At 43.6% G+C, this 24,131-nt stretch overlaps 1 protein-coding gene across 1 annotated transcript in view; it reads right to left on the reverse strand.

The window, feature by feature from the left end:
- THSD4 (thrombospondin type 1 domain containing 4) overlaps window positions 1-24,131 on the reverse strand; it is a 488,201-nt gene that overhangs the window by 459,208 nt on the left and 4,862 nt on the right. Inside the window, exon 2 of the mRNA XM_023521905.1 lies at window positions 2,228-2,675. Within this exon, the coding sequence (XP_023377673.1) occupies window positions 2,228-2,329 (102 nt within the window). The 5' untranslated portion in view covers window positions 2,330-2,675. The remainder of the gene's footprint in view (window positions 1-2,227; window positions 2,676-24,131) is intronic.

The following is a 24,131-nucleotide window of genomic DNA, read 5'->3' on the forward strand; positions in this document are numbered from 1 at the left end:
GTACTCAAAAATCTCAGTGTGCCTGACCCAGAGCCTAACGCCTGATCCCACTCAGTCAATGTCAATGCTGTGCTTATGGACTGCAAGCAGGTACCTGCAACAGTGAGTGACTTGGAGCAAGTGCTGCACTAGCAGACGTCCGAGACTGATACTTGTGCTGAAAGACCACAGATTCTCTATTTCTGCTGGAGTGTGTCACCTTTACTTCCTCATAAGCATTGTAGGCAAGAAAATAAAAACCTTTCTTATCTTTAAAGACTACATTCAGATACCATCAGTGCTGCATTTATCATCGATTTTGCAGAATTTCATAAAGGACATCTTATGTGAATCAAACAATCCTAAAGACACCCCAGAATGTTTAAAATTCCCACATGACATCATAAGGCAGGGCATAATGTTAAATATGCACGTTTGAGGGTATACAGAATTCACTGCCATGAAGTCATCTATAGTTTCACTTTTCTCACTTTAATCATGACCCAAGGATGATTATATTGAAACTACATCACAGGTGAAACGTTGGGTCTCTCAGCAATCTTGTTCGTTTGTTTTCTGTTGGGCAAAGCGACACTAGATTACAGCTAACCCAGAGGACAAAGGAGACTCTGAGCAAGTCTGAGCATTTCATGCACAATTTTGTGATTTAGTATTTAGAAACTGAAAGCTGTTCAGATATGGGGAAAGCTTCCTCCACTGCTATCTAGAGAGGCATGTAAGCTACGTTCACTTATCCAGCTCCAAACGGTATATCTACTAACAATGTGTCCACGCCATACCAAGCTCCATAGATACATGGCCTATCTGAACCTTGCATCGACCGTACGGAGTAGGTAATACTGTCCTCACTTCACAGATGGCCTAGGAAGTCACGAAACTTAGCTCCACGGTATTGCAGCTCAGTTAGCCCTGCTATTGGCAGCGCAGGTCTGACAAAAAGTGCACGGCTTAAAAAAGTGTAAGTTAAATGAAAGAAATGCTTAATAGGTATCAAGTCCACATATATGCCAAATGTCCTCTCGCTTTTCCTTCTCTTTATGATTGCCTTGGTCTTCAAAATTAAGAAATATACTCGTCATTGGGAGAATGTGTTCTCCATTAGAAATTAATTCCTTTCATTTTCAAAGGACTGCAATGGATATTCAAGAACAGAGACCAAGACTGATCTCTACACAAGTATTTCTTTTTGATTTATGATCCTCATGACAACTCAGTGAGGTAGATAATATGACTTTTCTTTAATCTTCCATGGTGCCTGGCCTATTAGAAGATAAGCGATGATGCTCAATTAAGACTTACTTGTTGACTGATTAGTAATGGCTGTAGAAATATTAGTGCTATACAAAAATTAATAATTCCTGAAGTCTGTCAGCGGAAGAACAAGCTAAACAGCAATCCAGGCATTCAGAGAAATTATTAAAATCACAAATTAAGTCATTTCTATGGACTCTATGGCAGGAAATATAATTTTAATGAGAAAATTGAAGCTAATATATAACAGCTGTCCTGGTACCCAGTAACAGAGAATTAAGGCATATTAAATTATTAATGAAAAATATAGCAACTTGGAAATTTAACCTTTAAACATTCTCTAGTCTTTTCTCTTTTATATAGAGTCTTTAAGCCGATATTTTAAAAAAACATATTTGGTCATCTTATATAGTTTCCATTTACAATTTCCTTTGCTACTCATTAGCTGTGGACTCTTCAGCAAGTGACTTACTACTAGACTTTTCATGATGATCAGTATCTAAAGTGTTTATTTCTGGAAGGGCAGGGACCCTCTAGGAAACTTAGTGGATGATATCTATGCTAGTCAAACCACCCAAAACTCCTACTTATCTGGCCATAACTGGATGACCTAAATTACCCAAACTGCACTTGACCTACAGACCCAAGAGCAAAGAATATTGTTGATGTAAAGCCACTGAGAATTTGGAAGTTGTTTGATACGCAGCAATTGTTATATTGTTGTTTGATATAAGCAATAGATAATCAATAAGTGATTCAATAGGTTATTCATAAGTTACTAAAGTAATAACCCTATTTTAAAAAAGCATATGGAGGAATAAATGGAGAGAAACGAGAGGGAAGGAAGATTTAAAAAAAGGTCATTAACACGGCTTAAAAAACCACACTCTCGTTGTCTTCCACACGTTTACTGCCAACTGACAGAAAGAGAAGAGTGGCAGCAGTTCCAGGTCCAGTTGAAGAGGAGCGTACTCACGTTGGTGTTGCACATCTTGTATTGGCGATAGGCCCCAGTGCAGGAGATGGCTGCAGACCGGGCAGGCTGGGAGAAGCTCGGAGCCACCCTGTGGGCCCCCATGCCATGGTTGCTGCTTGTTTCTGGGCTGTGGAAGAGACTTGAAGCTGCAGGGAAGCCTTGGGTGTGGGTCAGAGGCAGCTGGTAGATAGAGGCCTCTGAGGCCTGCAGTCCAGAACGAGGGCCGCTGTCACTCTGGTACAGAGGTCCATGTTGGGAGGCCCGGCGGGCTGGCGTGCTATAGCCATGGCTAGGACCTGATGCCCCCTGGGACCTGGAATGCCGGGATGAGGGCCTCTGCCTCCGAAGCCTCTGCGGTGAGTGTGCAGAGTCCGTCTGCAGTGGTAAGATGTACGGGGCCTTCCCATAGCCATACTTGCCAGGGCCGATGGGACCTCGGGTCCTGCTCCTGCAGAGAGATATACAAGAAAGGAGATGAACAGTCATGGAATTTTCATGTTCACCCAGAAACTCTGGTCCATGGTAGAGAGGACTTCGTAGAAACAAAAGCTTGGGAGAGAGCCTGCGGTGGAACAGGGAGGGAGAGGGAGGGCATTCCAGGAAAAGCGAACATCATGGAGGCTGGAACAAGACTCTACAGTCTGGAAAGTAGAATGAAAGTGAGAATCAACTGTGGGTAATGTGAATGGCTGAAAATGAGATTAGGATGGTGAGCCGTGGTCAGTATTGACTTATGTCAGGGAGCTTGGGTAGTTATGTAGGTTGTAGGGAGCCACCGAAGGTTTCTTGAGAAGTATAAAGATATCATTGTAATTTCAGCCATAGTAACTTCCTGTCCATTTTTTTTCTCATCATAGTTTGTGGGTTTTTTCCTCACTTGACTGTGCCTGACATTTCAGACTCTTGTTTCCATTACCATTCATGCCCAAATAGCTTTTCTAGGTAAAGAGAACTTATTAGCTAAGGAACCAAATTCTAAGGCAGTCCTAGGCCTGACTTGCACTGGGTCAAACCTAATCCCTGAAGGAATGAAAGTGGGGTGAGCAACTGGCTGCTCCATCACTCTTGAGGAGACTCATGCGGAACAACGGGTAAATGCTCATCTTTACATTGGTACAGATCTTTAGATCTTGTGGCAGCCTGTGACATTGTGAGACCTCGTGCAAAGCACGTAAACAGTGGCGTGTTGGGAAGAGTGTAACAACCGGCTCTCTAGTGAGGTGAAAGCTCTGGCTCGCAGCGTTTTCTCATTCCCAGAGTAAATACCCCCGCCATGGCCAATTTCTAGCTGCCCTTGTGGAGACACAATCAGCTCTAGTGAGGAGGGAAAACTCAGCCACTGTTTGCAAAATATAGGAACGGTAAAGAAATACAAAAATGAATCAGACGTGGTCCTCGAGATCTTAACCTTACAACTGAAAGCTGAAGGCAACAAGATCATAACGAAGGGTGTGGTAAAGGCTTTGGAGACATTACAAAATTGGTGCCTTGGGAATTCTGAGGCAAGAGAAAGTACTTTTGCCTGCAGCGATTTGGGAAGGTCACTGGTCTGAGACTTGTGAAGCACAGGTTCCAATGTTCTGTGGAAGGACGTAAGTCAGTCACATAACTTACTTATTTGCAAAATGACTGAACTGGATTAAACGACTGCGAAGGTCGCTCCAGCTCTAAAATTATATGCTTCCATGATAATTAATTCTACTTTTATATAAAATTGGAAATGTGCCCAAGGGTTTCTACAAGATGGCCCCATTAAAATAAGTACATTAAAATAGCAATCAAGGTGAAACATTAATTTCTGCCCTCATGAGGAAATTCTTTCTTCGCTATTCATAACCACTGAATATAAAATCTAATAGACCACAACTAATTATTAACATCTTTATCACTAATTGCACCTTCATTCTTAGCTGATATGGTTTTGAATTAAACTATGCTACAGTGCTTATTTTGCCTTTAGGCATTTCTCAATTAATCTTGGCAACACTTGGGACTCTGTTAATGATGGTGGATCCAGCGTACTGCTTTAAGTGATGCAATTAAGACATTAGTCTTAAAAATGTGTATAACTTGAATGTAATTTGCCTTTTTCTTTCTTGTGGCAGGCCAGGTAAAATGAATGACATCATGAAAATGCAAAGGAAAGAATTTCTCTCTGTGTGTTTCATGGTCTTTTTTTCTTTTCTTTTTCTTTGTTAGATACCTGAAAGTCTACCAAAAATTCTAGCCTCGAAGTAAGTACTGGGTGAAGAACCCCTCGCTGAAAGCAACAGAGAAATGTAGACATGTGGAGCACGGCTTCTCAAACTTGAATGTGCACAGGAATCACCTAGGATCTTGTTAAAAGGCAGATTTTGATTCAGGACATCTGGGGTGGGACCTGAGATTCTGCATTTCCCACAGGCTCCCGGGTGATGCTGGTGCTGCTGGCCCATAAACCCACTACTTTGAGAAACAAAGTCGTAGGATAGAATTGAAATTCCAAATAAAAAGGTGAAAATTCAACAGCAAAATTTTTCATGTTTAATGGAGAAAGACAGGCATAAATGTAAAAAACAAAAACAAAAACCCGCCTTTGTGACATACATACAAAATCTGCTGGCCTAGATCGGGCTGTACTGCTGGCGGCTCACCCAGTGAGAGCTGCTGAACCAAGACTGACTGCATCTCACTCCTGGGGAGCGGAGGAGGCAGAGAACCTGCTGTTGGCTGAGGACCTGTGTAAGCATCTTTCCAAGGGCTGCCCATCCCTCCCGAGGGGGGTAACACACACATGTGCAAATGTATATTTTTGTATTCACACTGCCTTGTGGGAGGCTCTGCCTAAGCCAGAGAACCATTCAAAACCCACACAAATAGCAACACCATTGGAAAGATGAAGATTCAAAAATAAATGGCCAGCTTATTCTGAGAACCAGAGTAAAGAGAATGAACAGCAAATTAGAGTATGATTATGAGAGATGTGACTTCTGAATACTTGACTCGGAACACTCAGACAAGCAGCAGATTCATCCCCACTTGGCCAGGAGAACGTGTTTCCTCACAGCCAGTCAGAACTAATTATCCTGACAGTTCAGAATGGCCTCTTCCCCACCAGGACAGAGTCCATCTGGCCACTTGCAGAGCAGCCTACATGAACGGGGCAGATTTATGCACAGTTGGGATAATAAGCACAGATGTGGCTGAGAGTAACTGTTAACCGTTCCAGGGGTCCCTGCGGTAGGTGCCCAGGGGGCTGTTAGATTGATTAGTTCTGCTTGGCCTCTTATCTCCTGGAATTTTACTTTGTCTTCCCCACTTATCAAAGCTCTGGCTAATTTCAGAAAGCGAAGCCTTAAGAAAGAAACAGAAAAAGCCCGGTTTGGAGATCAAAGACATGCATGCTAGCATACATAGCAAAGTGGTTAATGACTTGGACTCTAAAGCCAGAGTTCCTGGGTTTATATCCCACCTCTGCCATTTACTAATTACTGAACCTGGGGAAAGTTACTCAGTCTTCTGATGCCTCAGTCTCTTCACACAGGGCCAAGACTAGGATGAGGCCAGTGAAGAACCTGAGAGTGATGTCTTCTTAAATTCTGCACCTAAGGGCCTCACCCTAGGCCCATTCCTGGCCCTGTATGCATGTATAAATAAAAATGATAACAGTATCTTCCTTACAGGTTGTTGTAAAGAGTAAACAACTTAATAAGAGCAAATAGACTTAAATAATGCCTAGCGCAGAACATGCATCATACAAGTATTTGCTTAAAAGAAAAAATTCTGGCATGCCATTTACTAGCTCTACAAACTTTGGCAAATAGTGCACCCTCAATTTTCTTACCTAAAAAAATGAGAGTACATCCACTAGGATGGTGATAATAAAAAGGACAGGTAATAACAAGTGTTGGAGGGGATATAGAGAAACTACACCCTCGTACTTTCCTAGTAGAAATGTAAAATTACTTTGGAAAACTGCATGGAAGTTCCTCAAAAAATGAAATGTAGTGTTACCATACGAGCCAGAAATTCCAATCCTAAAAATGAAAACGTGTATCCACACAAAAACTTAACCCAAATGACTATTAACTGAGAATAAACCAAATATAGTATTTCCATAGAATGGATTATTATTCAGCCATAAAAGGGATGAAGTATTGATATATACTATAATGTAGATGAACCTTTAATATATTCTAAGTGAAACAAACCAGATACAGAAGGCTATCTGTATGAAATGTCCAGAACAGGCAAATCCAGAAATAGAAAGTAGATTAGTGGCTGCCAGGGGCTGGGGGAGGGGAGAATAAGGAGTCACCGCTAAAGGGTATGGGATTTCTTTTTGGGGTGATGGGAATGTTCTGTAATTAGACAGTGATGATGGTTACACAGCCTTGTGAATATACTAAAAACCATTGAATTATACACTTTAATGGTGAATTTTATGGTGTCTTCATTACATCTCAATAAAGCTGTTATTTTTTTAATGAGACCACGAATAGTTTCCATCTTATCTACTTACAACGATGTTGTAAAGATCAAACTGAGGTTACTGACAGGAATGAAATATTTTTTAATCTGAAAGTGATTTTTATCATGTTTCCCATGATTCGTTTCTATGACCGTTAATAAACCTTTACCGAACAACTTCAACGAACATCTATTGATCATCACGTGTGATGTTTTTTTCTGCCTATTCACATTTCCAGCCCTGACAATGTAAGTAAATGCAGAGTCCTCTCCCCTCCAGCGTGGCTCAATGACAAGAACACAACAGTAAGGGTTCTGACACTAGGTTCCGGTCCCAGTTCTTCCAATGACCTGAGTGTCTGGAAAAATTGCTGTTTCTTGAGATAATGGCTGCAAATAGCATTCTGGAAAGGGTAATAAACACATAAAATATTTTCTTCTCAACAGGCTGGCTGCAATCCAGGGGCTCATTATGTGTGATGTTGTACAGCTTTGTGACATTAATCCTAATCAGTCAGCGTGATGATTCAAGCTAAGACATCTAGTCTCCTAACTCTACACAGGAACCTTGGAGATGTGTCATCTATAGCCATCATCTGTAACTGACAGCACCCATATTTCTATTTCCTGCCCAGACCTCTCTCTTGAAAGTCAACAGCATATGCCCAATTAACCTCTAGACTACAGCCTGCTTCTCACCTGTGATGTGAATCAAATCGCCTGGGGATCTTGTCAAACTATAGCTTCCGATTCAGAATGTCTGGTGGGCCTCTGATTCTGCATTTGTAATAAGCTCTCAGGTGACTCTGATGCCGTGGGTCCTGGGTCCCACACTTTGATAGCTCCACCTAGAGGTTCCTACAGACATCTCAAACTCAACACATTCGAGCTCCAGTTCATCATCTTTCTCCCACGAAACTGTTCTCCTAGTTCTTCCTCTATTCTCCATCTCAGTAGTTCTCAAACTTAAGCAAGCATCAGAAGAATCACCTGGAAATCTTGTTTTACAAGACTGTTGAAACTCGACCTGCAAATAGTCTGACCCATGAGGTCTGGGGTAGGGTTTGAAAATCTGCATTTCGACAAGTTCCCAGGGAAGAATTAAGGCGAAGAATTAAGAGGACAGTGGCACTCCATGCATGCCTGTCAGAGCTGGAAAGCCACCCAGGTGAGGCTGTCTGTCAGCTGCTTGCGGCTCAAGGATGGTGCCCCACCTCTTTTCTTAGTTTCCAGTACGGAGCGGAACGGGCAGAGTGAGAACCCTGCCCTCTGGAAGCCAGGCTGTTTGTAGTTCTTATAGTCTCCATGTTTATTCCGCTTTGTTTTCCCTTAGAGATCAGTTAAGTCTCTGCGAGAGGTCCAGCCTCTCTCAGCTGTGCTAACATGAACCACACATGGGCCACAGCATCCCACAGAGCAGCAGCCCCTGGAACCAGCCTGCAAAGAACCTCGAGAGTCTGAGCCTGACAGCCCCGGGGGCAGGGCAGGAGGTCATCTGTCCAGTACACTGATTCATCGGGGAGGTTCTAGGTTTTACAGCATTTAGAAAGGTGGCATTCTTTATAGCTAGGTACCCGAGCTGAGTTGTTAGATAAACAGAAATCAGTTCTTCCATAGAGAATATGGGAAGGAGGCTTGTGGGATGGAAGATTATTTATTACTGGATATAGCTGATAGAATCAGGGGTGAACAAATCCCTATATTAGATGCTGTTGAGAAAATCTAAGACCTTATTGCTTATCTAAAAAGTCTCCAGTAGATTTGAAGGGATCCTTTATGCCACATTTGCACTTTGCACTGACATTATATATGAAAACTTAACTCTTATGCAGCCAATGTTTTGAGGCAAATTTACCTGGCCAGTCTTAGCACGAAAGATAGGCCTGAGGAAATAAGAAGGTAAATGCCACAGACTCCTAGTCACAAACACAGGATACTGCATGTGAGGGTCGCCTCTACATCAGCCTCCAAAATGCCACATTCTTCCTCCCTCTCCCCACACACTGAGGGAACAAAGCATTTCCATGTGGCTCTTTAAGCTCAGAGAGAGGGAAAGATGTGACTTGCAATTACTATCAAGTGAAATGCTTATTCCAAAATCCATTATCATTTGTGATAAAATGCTTTTAAAGAGGTGTTCATAGACGTGTTAAAAGATACTGAGCAGTAGGAATTATAAGTAGGAATTAACTTTTCAAGTGCTAAAAGATGTACACAGAGATGTGGGCTCACTGTTTAACTGGCAGGACACCTGATACAACCCTAGCAGGACAAGGTTTTAAGAAACTAGCCAGTGCATTTCTCCCTTCTCCCCCAACCTGCCTCCACAGTGCTTCTAGAATGACCCTGATGATTACAGGCAGACAAGACCCAAAGATCAGCACAAAGAAGCAAAAGGTTTCTTTAGAATTTGAAAAACTGGGTTTTGTCTCAAGAGCCAAAGTCTGGGGCATAGAGAGCAGAGGTATAGTTCATACTACAGATTTTGAAGAGGGTGCTACATCCTGGGAAGTATCGTCTCCAACCAAAGGAAATTAAGAGTTTGCGTAGCAGACAAATGAGGGAGGCACTGAGAGGCAGTAACCAGGGATCAAGCCAGGATGCTCTAGAGTAGGAAGCAATGGAAACTCCAGATCTGTTCAGAAGCCCGAGATGAAAGGGACCTGCAAGCTTTGTGGGAAAGCCCTTGTCCTACTTGGCACCTGACCAGGGAATAGGAGGCAGGTTTCAAGGTAGAGGAGCCCCCTTGAGTGCCAGCAGGCAATCCCAAAGGAGTTTTTGTAGAGATTTTGGCAGCAGTTACCACAGGGAGAGGAAGGCAGCCAGTGAAGCAGAGCAGACACCCTTCTCCCTTCACCACGACTGCACAGAAGGCCCTCGTCTGGGGAGCCAGGTCACCCCCAAGAAGAGGAGGAGGGAGAATCCTGACTGAACTGGGTATAAACGCTGTATTGATCATGTCTGAGCATCTCAGTTTCCTGGAATTGGAAGTTTTCCCGCAGCAGCAGAAATAGAGGCTCAAGAACCACACCTAGTTGTAGAAAAAGCAATTGCATTTTTCACATTTGAATTGTGATAGTAAATTATAAATCTGAAACACAACCTAAGCATCATTAAATAAGAGAAAAATGAGTCAGTTAAATTATGGTAAATATCAGAGTACACATTAAAGTACTATGAATCTGTTCAAAAGAATGAGGCAGATGTGTATATATTGATATAGAGTGGCTTCCAAAATACAGCTAAGTGAAAAAGAATAAGACACTGAACACTACATATAGGATATCCACACTCCTATTTACATTTTAAAACAAAAAAGACAAAGAGAAAAAAAAGTATACACTATATGAAAATGCAGGATACATATCTGCACTGATACAAATGAAATATTGGGCAATGATTTCCCCTCGGAAGCAGACTTACAGGAGTGCAGTTCAGGTGGATTCGTCATTTCTTATCCTTCTGTGCCACCATAAAAAAATATATATATTTTTGTCCTTCTGCCTGGGTTTTCAATACATGAAAATGATATGAAAAAGAAAAACACTAAACTGTTTTCCACTGAATTTTTTAAAAATGTAACTGTTTGTGGATGTGGGGAGGATCACAAGAAGCAAATGCAGGTATCTGCTACCAGAACTCTCCCTGAAGCTGCATCTGCTGTGTAAGCAACATCACAGAGAAACCAAGTCAGTAAACTTAATACGGAAACAGGCAAACATTTTGATTATACATAAAATACTCACTTATAAATAGGCTAGAAGCCTCAAAGACTGAGGGGACAGAAATAGTCTGGGCATAAATATTCCTCTGAAATGTCACCGTCAACAATCGAAAAGTCATATACTCCCGGAAAGATGTTAGATCAGCAAAGGCCATTGCCAGGCTCAAATCCAGACGGAAGCTTCTTTAGAATCTGAGCAGAGCCTATGTAAGGAACAGCAATGACTCTGTGACACTAATCCAGTATTTTTAGCAATGATGAACGCCCCAGTGCATATTCCCAGGTTGCCTAACAGCATCCCCACTCTCTAGGTACCCAAGCCAGGAACCTCCTGCACTTTTGACTTCTCTCTCCTCTGGTCTTGTCCTTCTAAAATAGCCCTGGTCATTACCCTCTATTTAAAACAACAACAACAACAACAACAACAACAAACAACAACAACAACAATAAAACCCTTGTGGTTCATCCCTGCCCAGAAAATAAAGTTCAAACCTAGACAGTTTTAAAGAACATTTGGTTTGATACCATGTTACATCCTCCATTATCTGGTCTCAGTCTATCTTCCTAGATTCAACTCTGGTTTTTATCTCCTGCTCACAACCCTATACTTTTCCAGGACCATTCACCATTTCCCAAAGACACTGAGCACTTGTGCCTCCAAGGCCCAGCCTGGAATTCTACCCTACCTACTTCTGAACTGGTTCAGCCTTTCAGGCCCAACGTAACTATCAGCGCCCCTAGCACCCCGTGTGCTTCCCCCAGGCAGCCCCGATACACTGAATGCTCTGCTGTAGCATTCCACTGGATCTTGGTAACGTTGTGGAGTAAAAGGCCTGGCTTCCTTACAAGTCTTCCAGTCCTTCGGGGCAAGGCTTGTCAGTTTCTTATTCCTATGTGCATAATCCCTGAGACTAGCAGCGGGTCAACCCAGAGGCACTCTGAGCACGTTTGTTGAAAAAACACATATGAGACCACAGCTTAATTGCTCAGCATTTCTAACTAGAAATGGGTCAATGAAGGTCTCTCTCTCTGGATCAATTAGTAGAGGCAGAAGGCTTTGAGTTCCAGGAAGCAAGAAGTCAAGGCGGCCCCATACATCTGGGTGGGAAGCAAAGGGAATGGGTGAAATTAAAAGTCAGTAGCCCTCGGCCACCTAGAGAGACCTAAGAGCCCGAATTCCAGGGGTGGAAGAATGAAAGGGAATAGCAGCTGAAGAGCAGAAACCTGCGTTCACCAAGGAGTCACATAATTCCAGATTCCGAAAGGAGTCTGTGGCCTGAAACTGGAAAGACAGCCCCGTGTTCCTAAAACCCTCCCCGTTCCATTATGATCACCTGCCAAGGGGAGAAAGGATAGCATGTGCTAAGTTCAAAGAGGCTGTGAGCAAATGGTTTAGGTTGAGTGCATCTGTCTTCTCAGAAGTTCAAAAGAACTGAAACTGCTGCCAGGGATGTTCCAGGCAATAAATTATCTGGTGTCTACAGAAGATAAGAGGAAAACTCTGACCACTTAGGGAAACAAAAATTAAGATGATTAAAACAAAAGCTTTCCTGGTTGCCTACTGTGTGGCACACGCTATTACATACGTTAGCCGGTTTGCACAGATCTGCTGCTGATCCCCATAAAGTATTTAAGGTCTGCATCTAAAGACCAGTGTGAGAATCAGCTGACAGGTTTACCCTGAGTCTTCAAGGACGAAGGATCCCAAAGACTTACAAGTTGGGGAGGGGGATGAGAAGGGAGAGGGGGACACAGCGGGAAGTGATGAGTTTGTACTAATAAGACAAAGGAGAGAGGTCTTTTCACAAATGGATTCAGAAGCACCACCAGAAGCCAAGAGGCACGTGACATAGCAAAGGAAGCAGAGAGGTGGTTTTGGAGCAACTCTGGGTTTGAAAGGCCCTTTTGCACCAGGAAGCCAAGCCTCAAGAAGACTCCATCCTCAGTGACCTACCCGCTGGCGTCCCAGGAGGTGAGGTCCACAGGGCTGCCCTCCACATACCCCTAAAATAAAACCGAAGTACAGCCTTCAGAACAGACCACTCCATCTGGGGCAATGATCTGAGAGATGGCAGACTCCAACTCTAGAGACGGCCATCAGGCTGCTCCTCTTTGTCTAAAGGATGGTCTCTGAAAATCAGCCAAGTATCCAAGAACAAGTCATCAGAGCGCTCGCTGGTGCCACTGTGCATCTGAGTGTTCCTGGGTTTGCAGGACTGATCTTCAGGTGCCTTACTCAGTGTGGGCCCTGAGGGGTGGAATAAGGACAAGTGAGTGGGCATTCAAGGAAACCAATTTCAGATCCACAGAAAGCAACGATGTTCAGTAGCTGCAGGGGTGCCACTTATATTTGAGAGGTTATCCACTGCACAAGGACATCTAGGTGCTGAAATCCAGTGTCCTTCCAGCGGGGACATGAATCTGGCCAGAAGAAGAGGCTTCTTGTTTGGATTCACACAAAAGTGAAAAATGAGTTAGTGGAAGTACAACAGAGAGACATTCCTAGTTAAGGTTGCGTTAATAAGAGAGAACTCAGAACAAAAGTGATGGCTTCTATTTTGTGCAGAGCAGGGCATCCTTTAAGGTGAGGAGGACACAAGATCAATCAGGACAGAGACAGTGACGGGACGGCAGAAAGAGTCTAGGTATTCCTTCAAATAGTCTGGATTAGCTCTGTGTAATCATGGATAAGTCACTCCACATCACTCATCTCCCGCAGTAAGATGGGGATAACAACGTCCACCTCATCTGGCTGTCACATGGATTAAATGCAATGATGAAGGTAAAACACCTAGCACAGGGCTTGGCCCTTAGTGGATACTCCATAAGTGGTGGTTACTATGATAATGGCCCTGCCTCGAAGGTGACAGACATGAAGCCTCCAACCTTGACACGTGAGGGTCACTGCAGAGGCAGCCAGCCAAACATTGGCTGAGCGGTACAGAGCCGACTTTGCGTGAAAGAACAGTAAATGCTTTCATTTCTCCAGCGAAACTGAGAGCAGCCCTCGTGGGAGTCAAACCTGTTGTTGGTACAGGTTGTAATCTGAACCTGAGCGGCCCTCCAGGACACCACAGGGCTTTAGGGAAACCAAACACAATTACCTGTGGAGCACAGTGCCCGATCAGGGCAGGTGCTAAGCAAATGCGAGCTCCTAACCCCTTTCCCCTGGGACTTTCCAACGGTGCCCCTACCCCAGAGGCTGACCCCCAACAGGCTGAAGCAAGCTGAAGAACTATTTTCCATAATTTCTGCTGAGTTCATTAATGCAACAGTAATAACAAATAAAATGCGACTTACATTTCTTAAGCATCTTTTATGTGAAAGGCCCATGAGGAAGTAATGATATTTTTCTCGTATTCTGGACGTCTCTCAACTCTGAATTTCTATACTACTTTCTTTCTATGTACCCACTTATCATATATCACTTCATTTATTTCTTTGTCATAAATATAAAATATTTTAAGTATAATAATCACGTGTGAAAAATGAGGCATAACTTTCTTCCTTGCATTAGAGGAAAGTATTTGGGTGTGAGTCCGTCTCTCTTAGTCAACTGAAGGTGAAAGAGGGATTTGTTCCAGAGTATTACCCCATCCTCCAAAATATTTAGCATCCTGTACTTAAATAAATTCAATATTCAGATAGCGATGATTTATTGAATAACTGCTGAATGTTTTATGCATGTTATCCCATTTAACCATCATTGCAAAAAGCAAAGGAAGTCATTATTCCTATTTGATGCATAAGGAAACTGAGTCTAAAAGACATTAAATAGCCTGTCTGAGCTAGTAAGTCTGTGTGAACAAATATTATTGTAATACCAACAAATGTTGCTGAATGAATGAATAGTAAGCTCTTAAAGAGCTTAAACAGCTGTGATACAGTACAGCTTATAAATACCGAATGTCATTCACAAAGCATTACAGGGACAGACTGTTTGGAATGAGAATTTACTGGAAAACAGGAAAAAAAACCCCAACTATTTCCCTCTAAATCCAGAAAGAAACACTTTCACTGAGGAAAACAGAAATCTTAGCTAACTGCTGCTGGATCCACATGGCCCACAGAGGACCACATGTTTCTACATGGAAAAGATTCACGAGAGAATAAAGAAAATAATGTGTGCCTAGAAGTCAAACCATAAAGAGGAAAAGGAAGGCTCTAGGGGTAAGGCCTGACCTTGATCTCGGCCTGACCTGTGAGGCATTAGGGTGAGAATGGAGTCAGGAGCAGAGAGGGAGAATAACAAAATGGTTAAGAGCAAAATCTTGGAGCCAGACTCTGATTCAGATTCTACAACCTACCAGCTCTGAGACATGATGCTCGTCATTTCTTCTAAGTGCAGAGTTCCTCTCAAATAAAAAAAGGGATAAAATGGATACTTTATGCATAAGAGTCCTTTGAGGTTTAGCTCAGACCCTTAACAGTGGGTTAGTTTCCTAGGGCTGCTGTAACAAACTGCTACAACCTTGGTGGCTTAAAACAACAGAAATTCATTCTCTCACTGTTCCGGAGACCGGAAGTTCAAAATCAGTTTCAATGAACTGAAGTCAAGTTGTTGGCAGGGCTGTGCTTTCTCAGGAGGCTCTAAGGAAGAATCTATTTCCTTGCCTCTTCCAGCTTCTGGTGGGTGCCGGCATTCCTTGACTTGTGGCTGCATCATTCCAATCTTCAAGGCCAGGGTCTTCGAATCTCTATTCTGTCCTCACATTACCTTCTCCTCTGTGTGTCTAGATACCAAATCTCCCTCTGCCTGTCTCTTATAAGGATACTCACAATTGTACTTAGGGCCCACCTGGGTAATGCAGGATAATCTCTGCATCTTAAGATCTTCAATCACATCTGCAAAGTCCCTTTTTCCAAATAAGTTAGCATTTTAAGGCTCCAGGGGGTTAGGATCTGATATCTTTGGGGGAAGGGCAGTACATTATTCAACTTTCTACACAGTAAACCCTCAGTAAACATCAGTTGTTACTGCTTTTGTTACTGTTGACAGAGATGAGTCAATAGATCTATACGTACAGGAAAGGGTCTCTGAATGGATGAGAAAGTGAGGCTGTTAGCACTTTACCATAAGAACCGATAGGGAGGCCACCGCGGTTGTTCCCCAAACCCTCTCACATACAGGTATATTACCTGGATCTACATTGTAAGCTCAGGGTAGCAGTGGGAAGAGTGGGGACACTGGGGTCAAGTAGGCTTGCATTCAGATTCCACTTTGCTCCTTATAGGAGCAGGATGCTGGGAAATTCTCTACTTCAAATCAGAGTCTTCGGCTATAAAATGAGGCTGCCTGTGGCTCAAATACACATGTAAATGATGTGGCACGTGGTAGGTGCTATAAGAATGATTGTTATTTGTACAAATGAATCCACAGTATGTGCAAGGAGGATAAGTAAAGGAAATGACAGTAACCTATACACACAGGAAACGACCCCCAACCATCCTTACGTGAAGGCATCTCAGGCTGCCACCAGGCGTGCATCCAAGGAGAATTCCTGGGGGTCCCAGATGCAAAGTTGAGATCCCCCTTCTAGGACACACATGTTGTAGTCAGGCTTTTTCCATAACCCATCGTATCTTTCTTCTGGAACCCAGAGCTATGAATGACTTGGAGAGAGTTCAACATCGCATTCTTATGGCGAATGTGATCTTTGTTCTGATAACTAATGAAATACTTCTGACACTTAATGAAATGCCACAAGAAATGAACAAGGGCTCTTTGGAGCCTTGTCTGAGATCAGAGTAACTCAAGCCTAAAATCTGGCTCCAATCTTTTCTAACCTACAGGCAGAAATGTACATACCAGCGGGCCCGGCTCTGCTACAAACTCTCCCACTGAACAGGGCTGGAGTTTCCGATTTAGAAACCAAAGCATATTAAAACCCCGTTTATCTGGATAGCATCAGCAGGTAACTTCTTGTCAAACAATTCAGGGACTAAGTGGAAATCTTGCCTCAGAAGGTAAAGAAATGAAACTTTCCTTGTAGGAATAAAACAAAAAACACCAAAAACGTGACGTATCACTTCAAACAGATGTACCTGCTTTCTCTGCTAATTGCTCAGGATCACCAGGGCGGTTAACCAAGGAGAAACACAGACAAGACCAAAGATTTCCCTTCTCGCCATGTGGATTCTGCCCCCCTGTATATAAAAAGACTCCCTAGGTATCTGAGGGTCAGGAACCCGGCATGCGGCTTTGTGAAGTTTAATTAACGGCAAGTTTTCCTATCCCGCATCAGAGAGCCCACTTGGCTCCAGGGGCCCCCCTGCACAGAAACACCACATTGCTCCTGAGTTATTAATGATGAAATGCAAATAGCCTCCAAGAAAGTGGGTGGGAAAGGAGGAGCTAAAAAAACAAATGATTCCTACTTGCAGCCAGGGACAGTTCCCCAGGGAGACAGGAAAGGGTGAGTAAAGCCTGTGATCTAAGCCTGATCCTGTCTGTCCTATTTCAAAACTAACAGCCCTTTCAAGTAAAACACACACACACAAACACTCGCAAATACATGCACATACATACTACACACATGCAAACACACACATATGCATGCACATGCACACTCATACAGAAAGTTACAGAAAAAGATATGAAGCTCTAAAACCCAAAGATAATCTGGTCAATGATAATAAAATAATCAGCCATGTTGTTTTTGAACAGTGTCTTATGTTTTTCAAAGTAATTTTATAGCTGTTAGCTCATGCGACCCTCTTGATGGGCCTGTGTGGTAGATAAAGGACATATAATTATGCATATTTTATAGATCAGATTAAGCGATTCCCAAAGGCCATCCAGTTAGCAAATGATGGTGCCGAGATGGTGGTAGGGTCTAATGACTCCAAGCCCAGGGCATCCTCCAAGGTAAAAAACACGAATGCTTCCAATAGAAAAGGGCCAAGGCCCAAGGGGAGACCAACAAGAGAAGGTCAGACGTGTGGACGACACTTTTAAGAAAAACACGTTATGAGACATAAGTCTGAACAGAGGGATTTGAAGGGTAGTGATGCAGACGCATCCAGAGAGAAGGAAAACCAGCACATTCTGGGGCGTGTGTGAAAGCGTGTCTGAGGACTGCATCTCCCAGCCACCTTCTTCCCTTTCCTGTACTCGGGATGGTGAAATGCTGGTGGGAACATTTAAAACAGCAACGGCGACTCAAAAACACATCACTATCTGTTAAGAGACCTTACCAGATGGACTAGGACCCCTTTATTTTACAGACGTGTAAACTAAAGCCCAGAGAAGTGAGGTGACCAGCCCAAGGACAAAAGCACTGGTGAGAGCTGGAAACTGGGCCCTGGACTCTGGACTCGGAATACAGTGCTCTTTATTCCACCCAGCCGCCTCGGGCATCTGTTACCTTCAACCTCATGATCATCACTGTCCTTGGCTAATGCCACATAGCCAAAGAACACTGAAGCATAGGGTGGGATGCATGGTTTTCTTTTCTTTTGACGATGGGGACAGTACTGCTCAACTTCCCGTGGATGATAACTAAACATGATGTGGGGAGTGGCCAGTGGTCCTGCTGGCACAGAAACTCCTATTCCTTCCGTATACTTAAGACCTCCAAATGCAAGCACTATTATGGCAGGCTGGGTAATGTTCTCCCCAGCCCCAAAGTATCCACATTCTAATCTCTGGAACATGTGAATGTTACCTTATGTGGTGAAGGGACTTTGCAGATATGATCAGGTTAAGGATCTGGAGATAAGGGAGAGTAACCTGGATTACCTGAGTAGGTACGATGTGATTACAAGGGTCCTTTGAAGAAGATCAGCAGATGGCAGCGAAGGAGAATGACAGAATTAAGAGGGTCCCAGGAGCCAAGGAATGCAGGGAGCCTCTAAAAGCTGGAAAAAGGCCACAAAATTTCTCTTGAAGCCCCCAGGAATTTCCCCTGTAGTCCCGATGACATCTTGATTTTAGACCTCTGACTTAAGACTGTAAGAGAACAACTTTGTACTGTTTTAAGCCACTAAGTTTACAGTAAATGTTAAAGCGTTAATGGGAAACTAATACACTTATTACACAACCAGAGGAGCAAGTCTTCGCTCCCCGGCCAGTAAACTGTGGCTTCGTGAGAGGTGGCACAGCCAAACATTGTGAAAATCACAAGAGCATTAGGGGAGATTCACACCAGCCATGCACTGGATACATCATCCTGCTTTAAAATGGGAAAGGAGTTGGTCACCCGTATTTATGAGAATTTCTTTCTCAAAGAATTTCTAGTTCAATACCCTTAGGACTGCTCGATAGTGCTTCCCTGGACAAAAGCCTGTGGACCGCCCCAGTCTTGCCTGGACACTCCTTCTTACACGGCCTGTGCTCCAGACAATTTACAACCTCTAAAACAGGATGGGCTTGCCCACGCCTCCAAGACTCAGCCCCTGCAGTCTGCTTTTTGGGACATGTCCTCCTCATTCGTAGGCTCTGCTAAAACCTTTCTTCCTCTGAGAAGCCTTTCCTAGCATCCCCAGTCCTTTCTCCTCCCCCACTACCAACACCCATAGCATCCCTCTTAAGAGAGCCCTGGGCATCTGGTTTTACAAATGTCTGCTTGTCTTCCTCCCCTATCCCACCAGCATAAGCCCCTTGAGGACAAGAGACTTTCTTGTTCCCCTTGTGTAACCAAACCACTGCCATCCCCCATCCAGCTCTTTCCCATCTGAGAAATGCATCCTTTAAGGAAGTGCCCTCCACCACAAAGTTACCTGACTTCCCAAAGAATCTGCTCCACCTCTGTGCTCCCACGGCCCTCTGCTCATCCCACATCCAGGAGAATCCTCCATTGTGGTGGTTTCCCTGGGCTACTTCTTCGACGTGGAGGTTCTCAAAACACACTTCCTTCCCTCGCCTATCCCTTCTATGTTTAGCACAGTGCCTGGTTCATAGCAAATACACAAGGAATGCTGATTGATTAAAATGAAAACACAGAAAGGTAATGCCCAGTTCATCACTAATAATTAAGCCCTGCAATCCAGAGGCAGCCCTTAAGAGCAGGTATCTCTACATGAAGGCTTTGCATGGCCAGCTGCCCACTATGGCTAGCTGCTGTCTGTGCTGGGCCTCCCACACGGACTGGAGATCATGGTGGAGACCGTTCCAGTGTAACACTAAAATCTTCGGGGTAAACAATGGAGAAAGATCTCACTTCTCATCTCAGACAGAGAGGTATTAGTTTACCAAACTTAGCTTAGTTAATGAGTGTTATCTGTAACTTTGAAAAAGGCTTTCTAGAAGCGCAAGCCTGAGAGGAGCATGACACAACACAGGTGGGTTTAATCCCTGACTTTCATGCCTTCCGTCTTAGTGACCTTGAACTAGACATTTTCTCTCTGACTGTCAAGTTTCTCAGCCATAAATGGTAACAACATGAGTCTACCACACAGGTTGTGATGAAGGTGAGATAGAACGCTGCATGTGAAGCACGTGCCAGTGTGCCTGGCATATGGGAGGCAGACTGCGGCCTTTACTGAGTGTTCATGAGTTGTCCCACACTGTACAAAGCACTTTGTAGGAATTATCAAATTCATAGCAACCCAATGTATCATTACCTCTATAGGGAAAAGCTGAGCAATGCCAGTAGGACAAATGACTAGGAAGTGACAGAGCTGGGCAGAAAACCCAGACCTGTCAACTCCAGGGCTGAACCTTTCACTGTCATGCAATTTACAGCTTCTCAGGATGTGTTTGCTTCCGTTCCCTCCCATCATCTGAAGGTCTGGCTAATAGGCTGGAAATAAATAAAGACCAATATTTCAAAGAAAAACAGTAATTGAGAACTGAGCACAAGCTGCTCCTGGGATGTGGGTCTGCACAGACTCTGTAAGAACATTCCTGATGCAGGCAGGCTCCCACCCAACTGGAAACCAGCTCTTCTTTTCCAGGAGGTTCTGGGAAGCTGACCCCCACAACCTCTTTCTGACACCTGAGGGATATGACACACTCCACCCAATGGAAACAGTGGCTGGGATTTTCACAGTTGTGACTTTCATCTCCCAGCCTCCTACAACTGTCTCCAATAGATGAAAGTTCTAGACTTGGCAATGCTCGCTGGGGGAGGGGAGGAGAGCTCCCTACCTTGAAAATCTCTGAATTAAAGCCATCAAGCTTCTCATTCCCCAGATTCCAGCTAGTTCACATGTGTAACGATCAGGAAAACTGGCCACTGCAGGCACGTGTAAAGAAGCCCACTAGGAAGGAATGCCTACCAGTGAGCGGGCTCTTTGCTGACTAGAGGGTGAAAAAGTTACCTGCGGTCGTCCTCAGTAGGAGCGGGGACTGCCTCATCTCCTGACTTCGTGGCAGCTGAATCAAAGTGGTCAGTAAACATTTACAACAGGTTTCTGTAAGGCTATGTACTTGTGCTCCGGGAAGCAGGGACTCTCTCTGGATGCTGTTTTTTTCCGGACATTTTAGGAATGGAAAGAAATCCATTTGATTTTGGTTTTATAAAAGGGAAGGTCCTCCAGTAACAGGGGCTCCGTCCAGCTCCCTGCAGTGTGCAAGTATCCTTTCCAGGAACTGAGGGGAAGGCTCTCCTACTTCCGAGTGTCTTCAGTGTCATATGTATGAGTCGCTGCAGTGCTACACATGCCGCTGGACTCACCTAACCCTTCCCATCTTTACCTACCCTTCCCCCTTCAGCCATCACAGGGACACAGCCTCGGGTATGGAGAGAGGGAGGACTTGCTTTTATGGAATCTATTGGCCAAGACCCGGAGGCTGAACTCCTCTAGTCCAGAGCCTCCCCAGGCTGCCACTGCTCTAAATCCCAGGAGAAGGCCACCCTTTCTGAAGGCCTTTTCTGAGCAGGCCACACCAAGAAAGGGCAGAAGGCAGAGTGCCCGGGCCCTGGGATCCAGGCTGTGCTGCCCAGAGGCCTGCCCTCCTGGACTAGATCCCAGTTCCTGGCTCCCTGTCTTGCTGTGTGACCCCAGTTCTGCACCTGGTCCTTCCTGATCCTAACTGGAACTTTCCAACACATTATTTATTGAGCACCTACTATAAATCAGGCAATATAAATACATTATTTCATTTAATTATGCAACAAAGTGATAGGTATTATTCTTATTCTCATTTGAAAGATGAAGCTCCTGAAGCTCCGAGAAGTTAAGTAACTTTGCTAAGCTCAGGATCCTTGGTGAGAGCCAGTAAACACTGGCAGAATTTCTAAGGCTTTTTAGAGTGTGATTTGTAGTGTGTATGTGTGTGTTTTAATAAAACAAAGGCCTGATATGGAAGCAAGCGGACTCAAGAAGTTTCCAAAATATATTCTAGCTAAATAAATTTTATTCATTCATCAAGGTTGGATTCAGAACCTACTGGCTCTGTGAAGTTGTCTCTAACTGCTCCATCCCGCTTTGATTTCTCATCTTCCTGAACTCTGATCACACCTTTACTCTTTTCTACTGCATGCAGTGTTTCGTGGATTTGTCACTGATCCACCACCACGGGATCAGGCCCTCAAGAACAGAGACTGTGGCTTCTAATTTTTTTTTGAACTGCCTTGATGCCTAGGACTAGATGCAAAGATTTCCCCGGTTAAGAGAACGGAACCCTGCAGAGAAGAACTGCCATTCATTCTAAGCCTTCACTACCTAATCCCATCTACTTTTCAAGATGTGGCTTAAATTGTCCAACCTCCAAGCAGCTTTTCTGATCACACCTACTGTAAGTGAGCAGCCCTACTTTCAAAACAGCCATTTCAAAAATACCCATTTCAGTGAAAAGAACTTTAGTGCTGGATTCTGACATCCATGCCTTTTCTCACCGTCTAGAGCACTGGTTCTCAAACTCTGGAATATGTCAGAATCATTTAAAATGAATTTACCTAGGTCACACCACAGACCTACAAAACAGAATCCATATTAGGCAGGGGAGATGGTGGGGATTGGGTTGCTCTACTTGTTAACAAGACTGCCTACCCCACTGCAAGTGATGTGTTCACCAAACCCGGAAAATTCTGTTAGACAATATTCAATTCCCAACTTCTTTCCCATGAGACCTTGAGGTTCCAAAGAGGTACAACCAGAGAACTATGGTCCCCAACCTTGGCTGGATTGCAATTATATCGTTGTCTGAGATTCAGATGTTGGTCTGGGATGTGACTAGGGTGTGAGGATTTCTAAAATATGGGAAGAGGATTCTAACAGTCATCTAAGGTTAAAAACCACCACTCCCTTTGGATCTAGACTCCAGGTTTTTAAAGCAATGCCTCTGAGGCTTCAACCAGAACAGCTCAGTTTTTGTCTGTGTGACAGACTTAGCCTCCATCTAACACTGATGTTGCACAAAGGATTCTTATACTTAAAAAAAAAAAAAAAAGTTTGTAAACAGCTGTTCTAGCCTGTCAGTAAGAGCCTTGAGGCCCCCAACCTGGTTTTTATACCTTTGTATCTGTCCCAGGGCTTTACAATATAGTAGATGTTTAATAAATATTTGTTGGAAGGTTGTATAGTTTTGTTTTATTTGTTATCTGGCTCCAATTAGGTTTTCAGTTGCCTAGCATAACAACCTAACAGTTTCTTAAACATCTAAGCCCTAACAGCTTTTGCCTCAAACCTCAAACCTGAAACAAGAGTGAGGCAGACAGCCATCCAGAGAACACACTGACGTTTCTCCTGGCGTCACATATACTATGCAATTCCTAATGACTGATAAACACAAGCAAATACGATTTTTGTCAGCGTGACATTTGTCGGCAGCCTAGGCCTCCCAGGCTAATATTTGGATTATTTCATCTGAAACTGTCAAATTATAAGAGCATGATAAAAACTTGTAGGAACTTCATAGTAAACAGTAACTGGCCCCTTGTCAATAAGTTCGAAGAAAAAATTTTCCTGCTGCCAAAACACATAGGCCAGAAAGCCTGCAGCCCAGGCCTACAGCCAACTAGAACCTGTTGCCCGAGCAGCTCTTCTGGATTCTTAAATCACAGAGGCTGGAAGAGAAGTCCCGAGTATTTTAGGGGCCTGGGAGTCAGCAGCACCTTCAAATCCCAGCTTTTCCATGACTTTAGGACTTAGTAGTCATTTAACATCTTAGGGCCTCAGAGTCCTCACATGTAACATATACTTCATCAGGTCCTTAGAGCCATGACTGCCTGGGTTAGAATCCTAACTCTTCACATATTAGCTGTGTGGCATTGGGCAAGTTACCTCACTTCTCTGGGCCTTCATTTTCTCACCCCTAAAATGAGGATATTAGCATGTATCTCACACGGTAGTCAGTGTGAAGTGGTAGGAACAGTGACTGACACAGAACGGGCATTCCATAAACCTTAGCTATTGTAGGTCTGCAATTCTGAAACCAAAAGTTTTGAAAACCAAGTTTTTGTCTTTCCTTCCCATTATTTTATTTTATTTTACTTTATTTTTTTTTCTAGTTTGGTGTCAAAACTCACTGGGCAGCCAACCTGACCTTAACAGACAGAGGCTACTTAGGTCTCTTTTATCTTACATGATGTGGACATTCATATTTCACTGCAGAAATAATAATGTTTGATTATGGAATGCCGTCTCGTACCATAAAAGGAATGTCATTAATGTGGAAAATGTGCCCTGAATTATCTTTCTAAAATCTGAACAGTTCTGAATTCTAAAACACACTGGCCATAAGCATTTCGATAACGAACTAAGAAGCTATGTTATTATGGGTGTGGTCGGAATGAAAGGAGGTAACATATGTCAAGCCCTCAGCTTTAGTAGTAGCAGACTCTC

The sequence above is a fragment of the Pteropus vampyrus genome, unplaced genomic scaffold, assembly GCF_000151845.1.
Source record: "Pteropus vampyrus isolate Shadow unplaced genomic scaffold, Pvam_2.0 Scaffold10, whole genome shotgun sequence".
NCBI classification, from domain to species: Eukaryota; Metazoa; Chordata; class Mammalia; order Chiroptera; family Pteropodidae; genus Pteropus; species Pteropus vampyrus.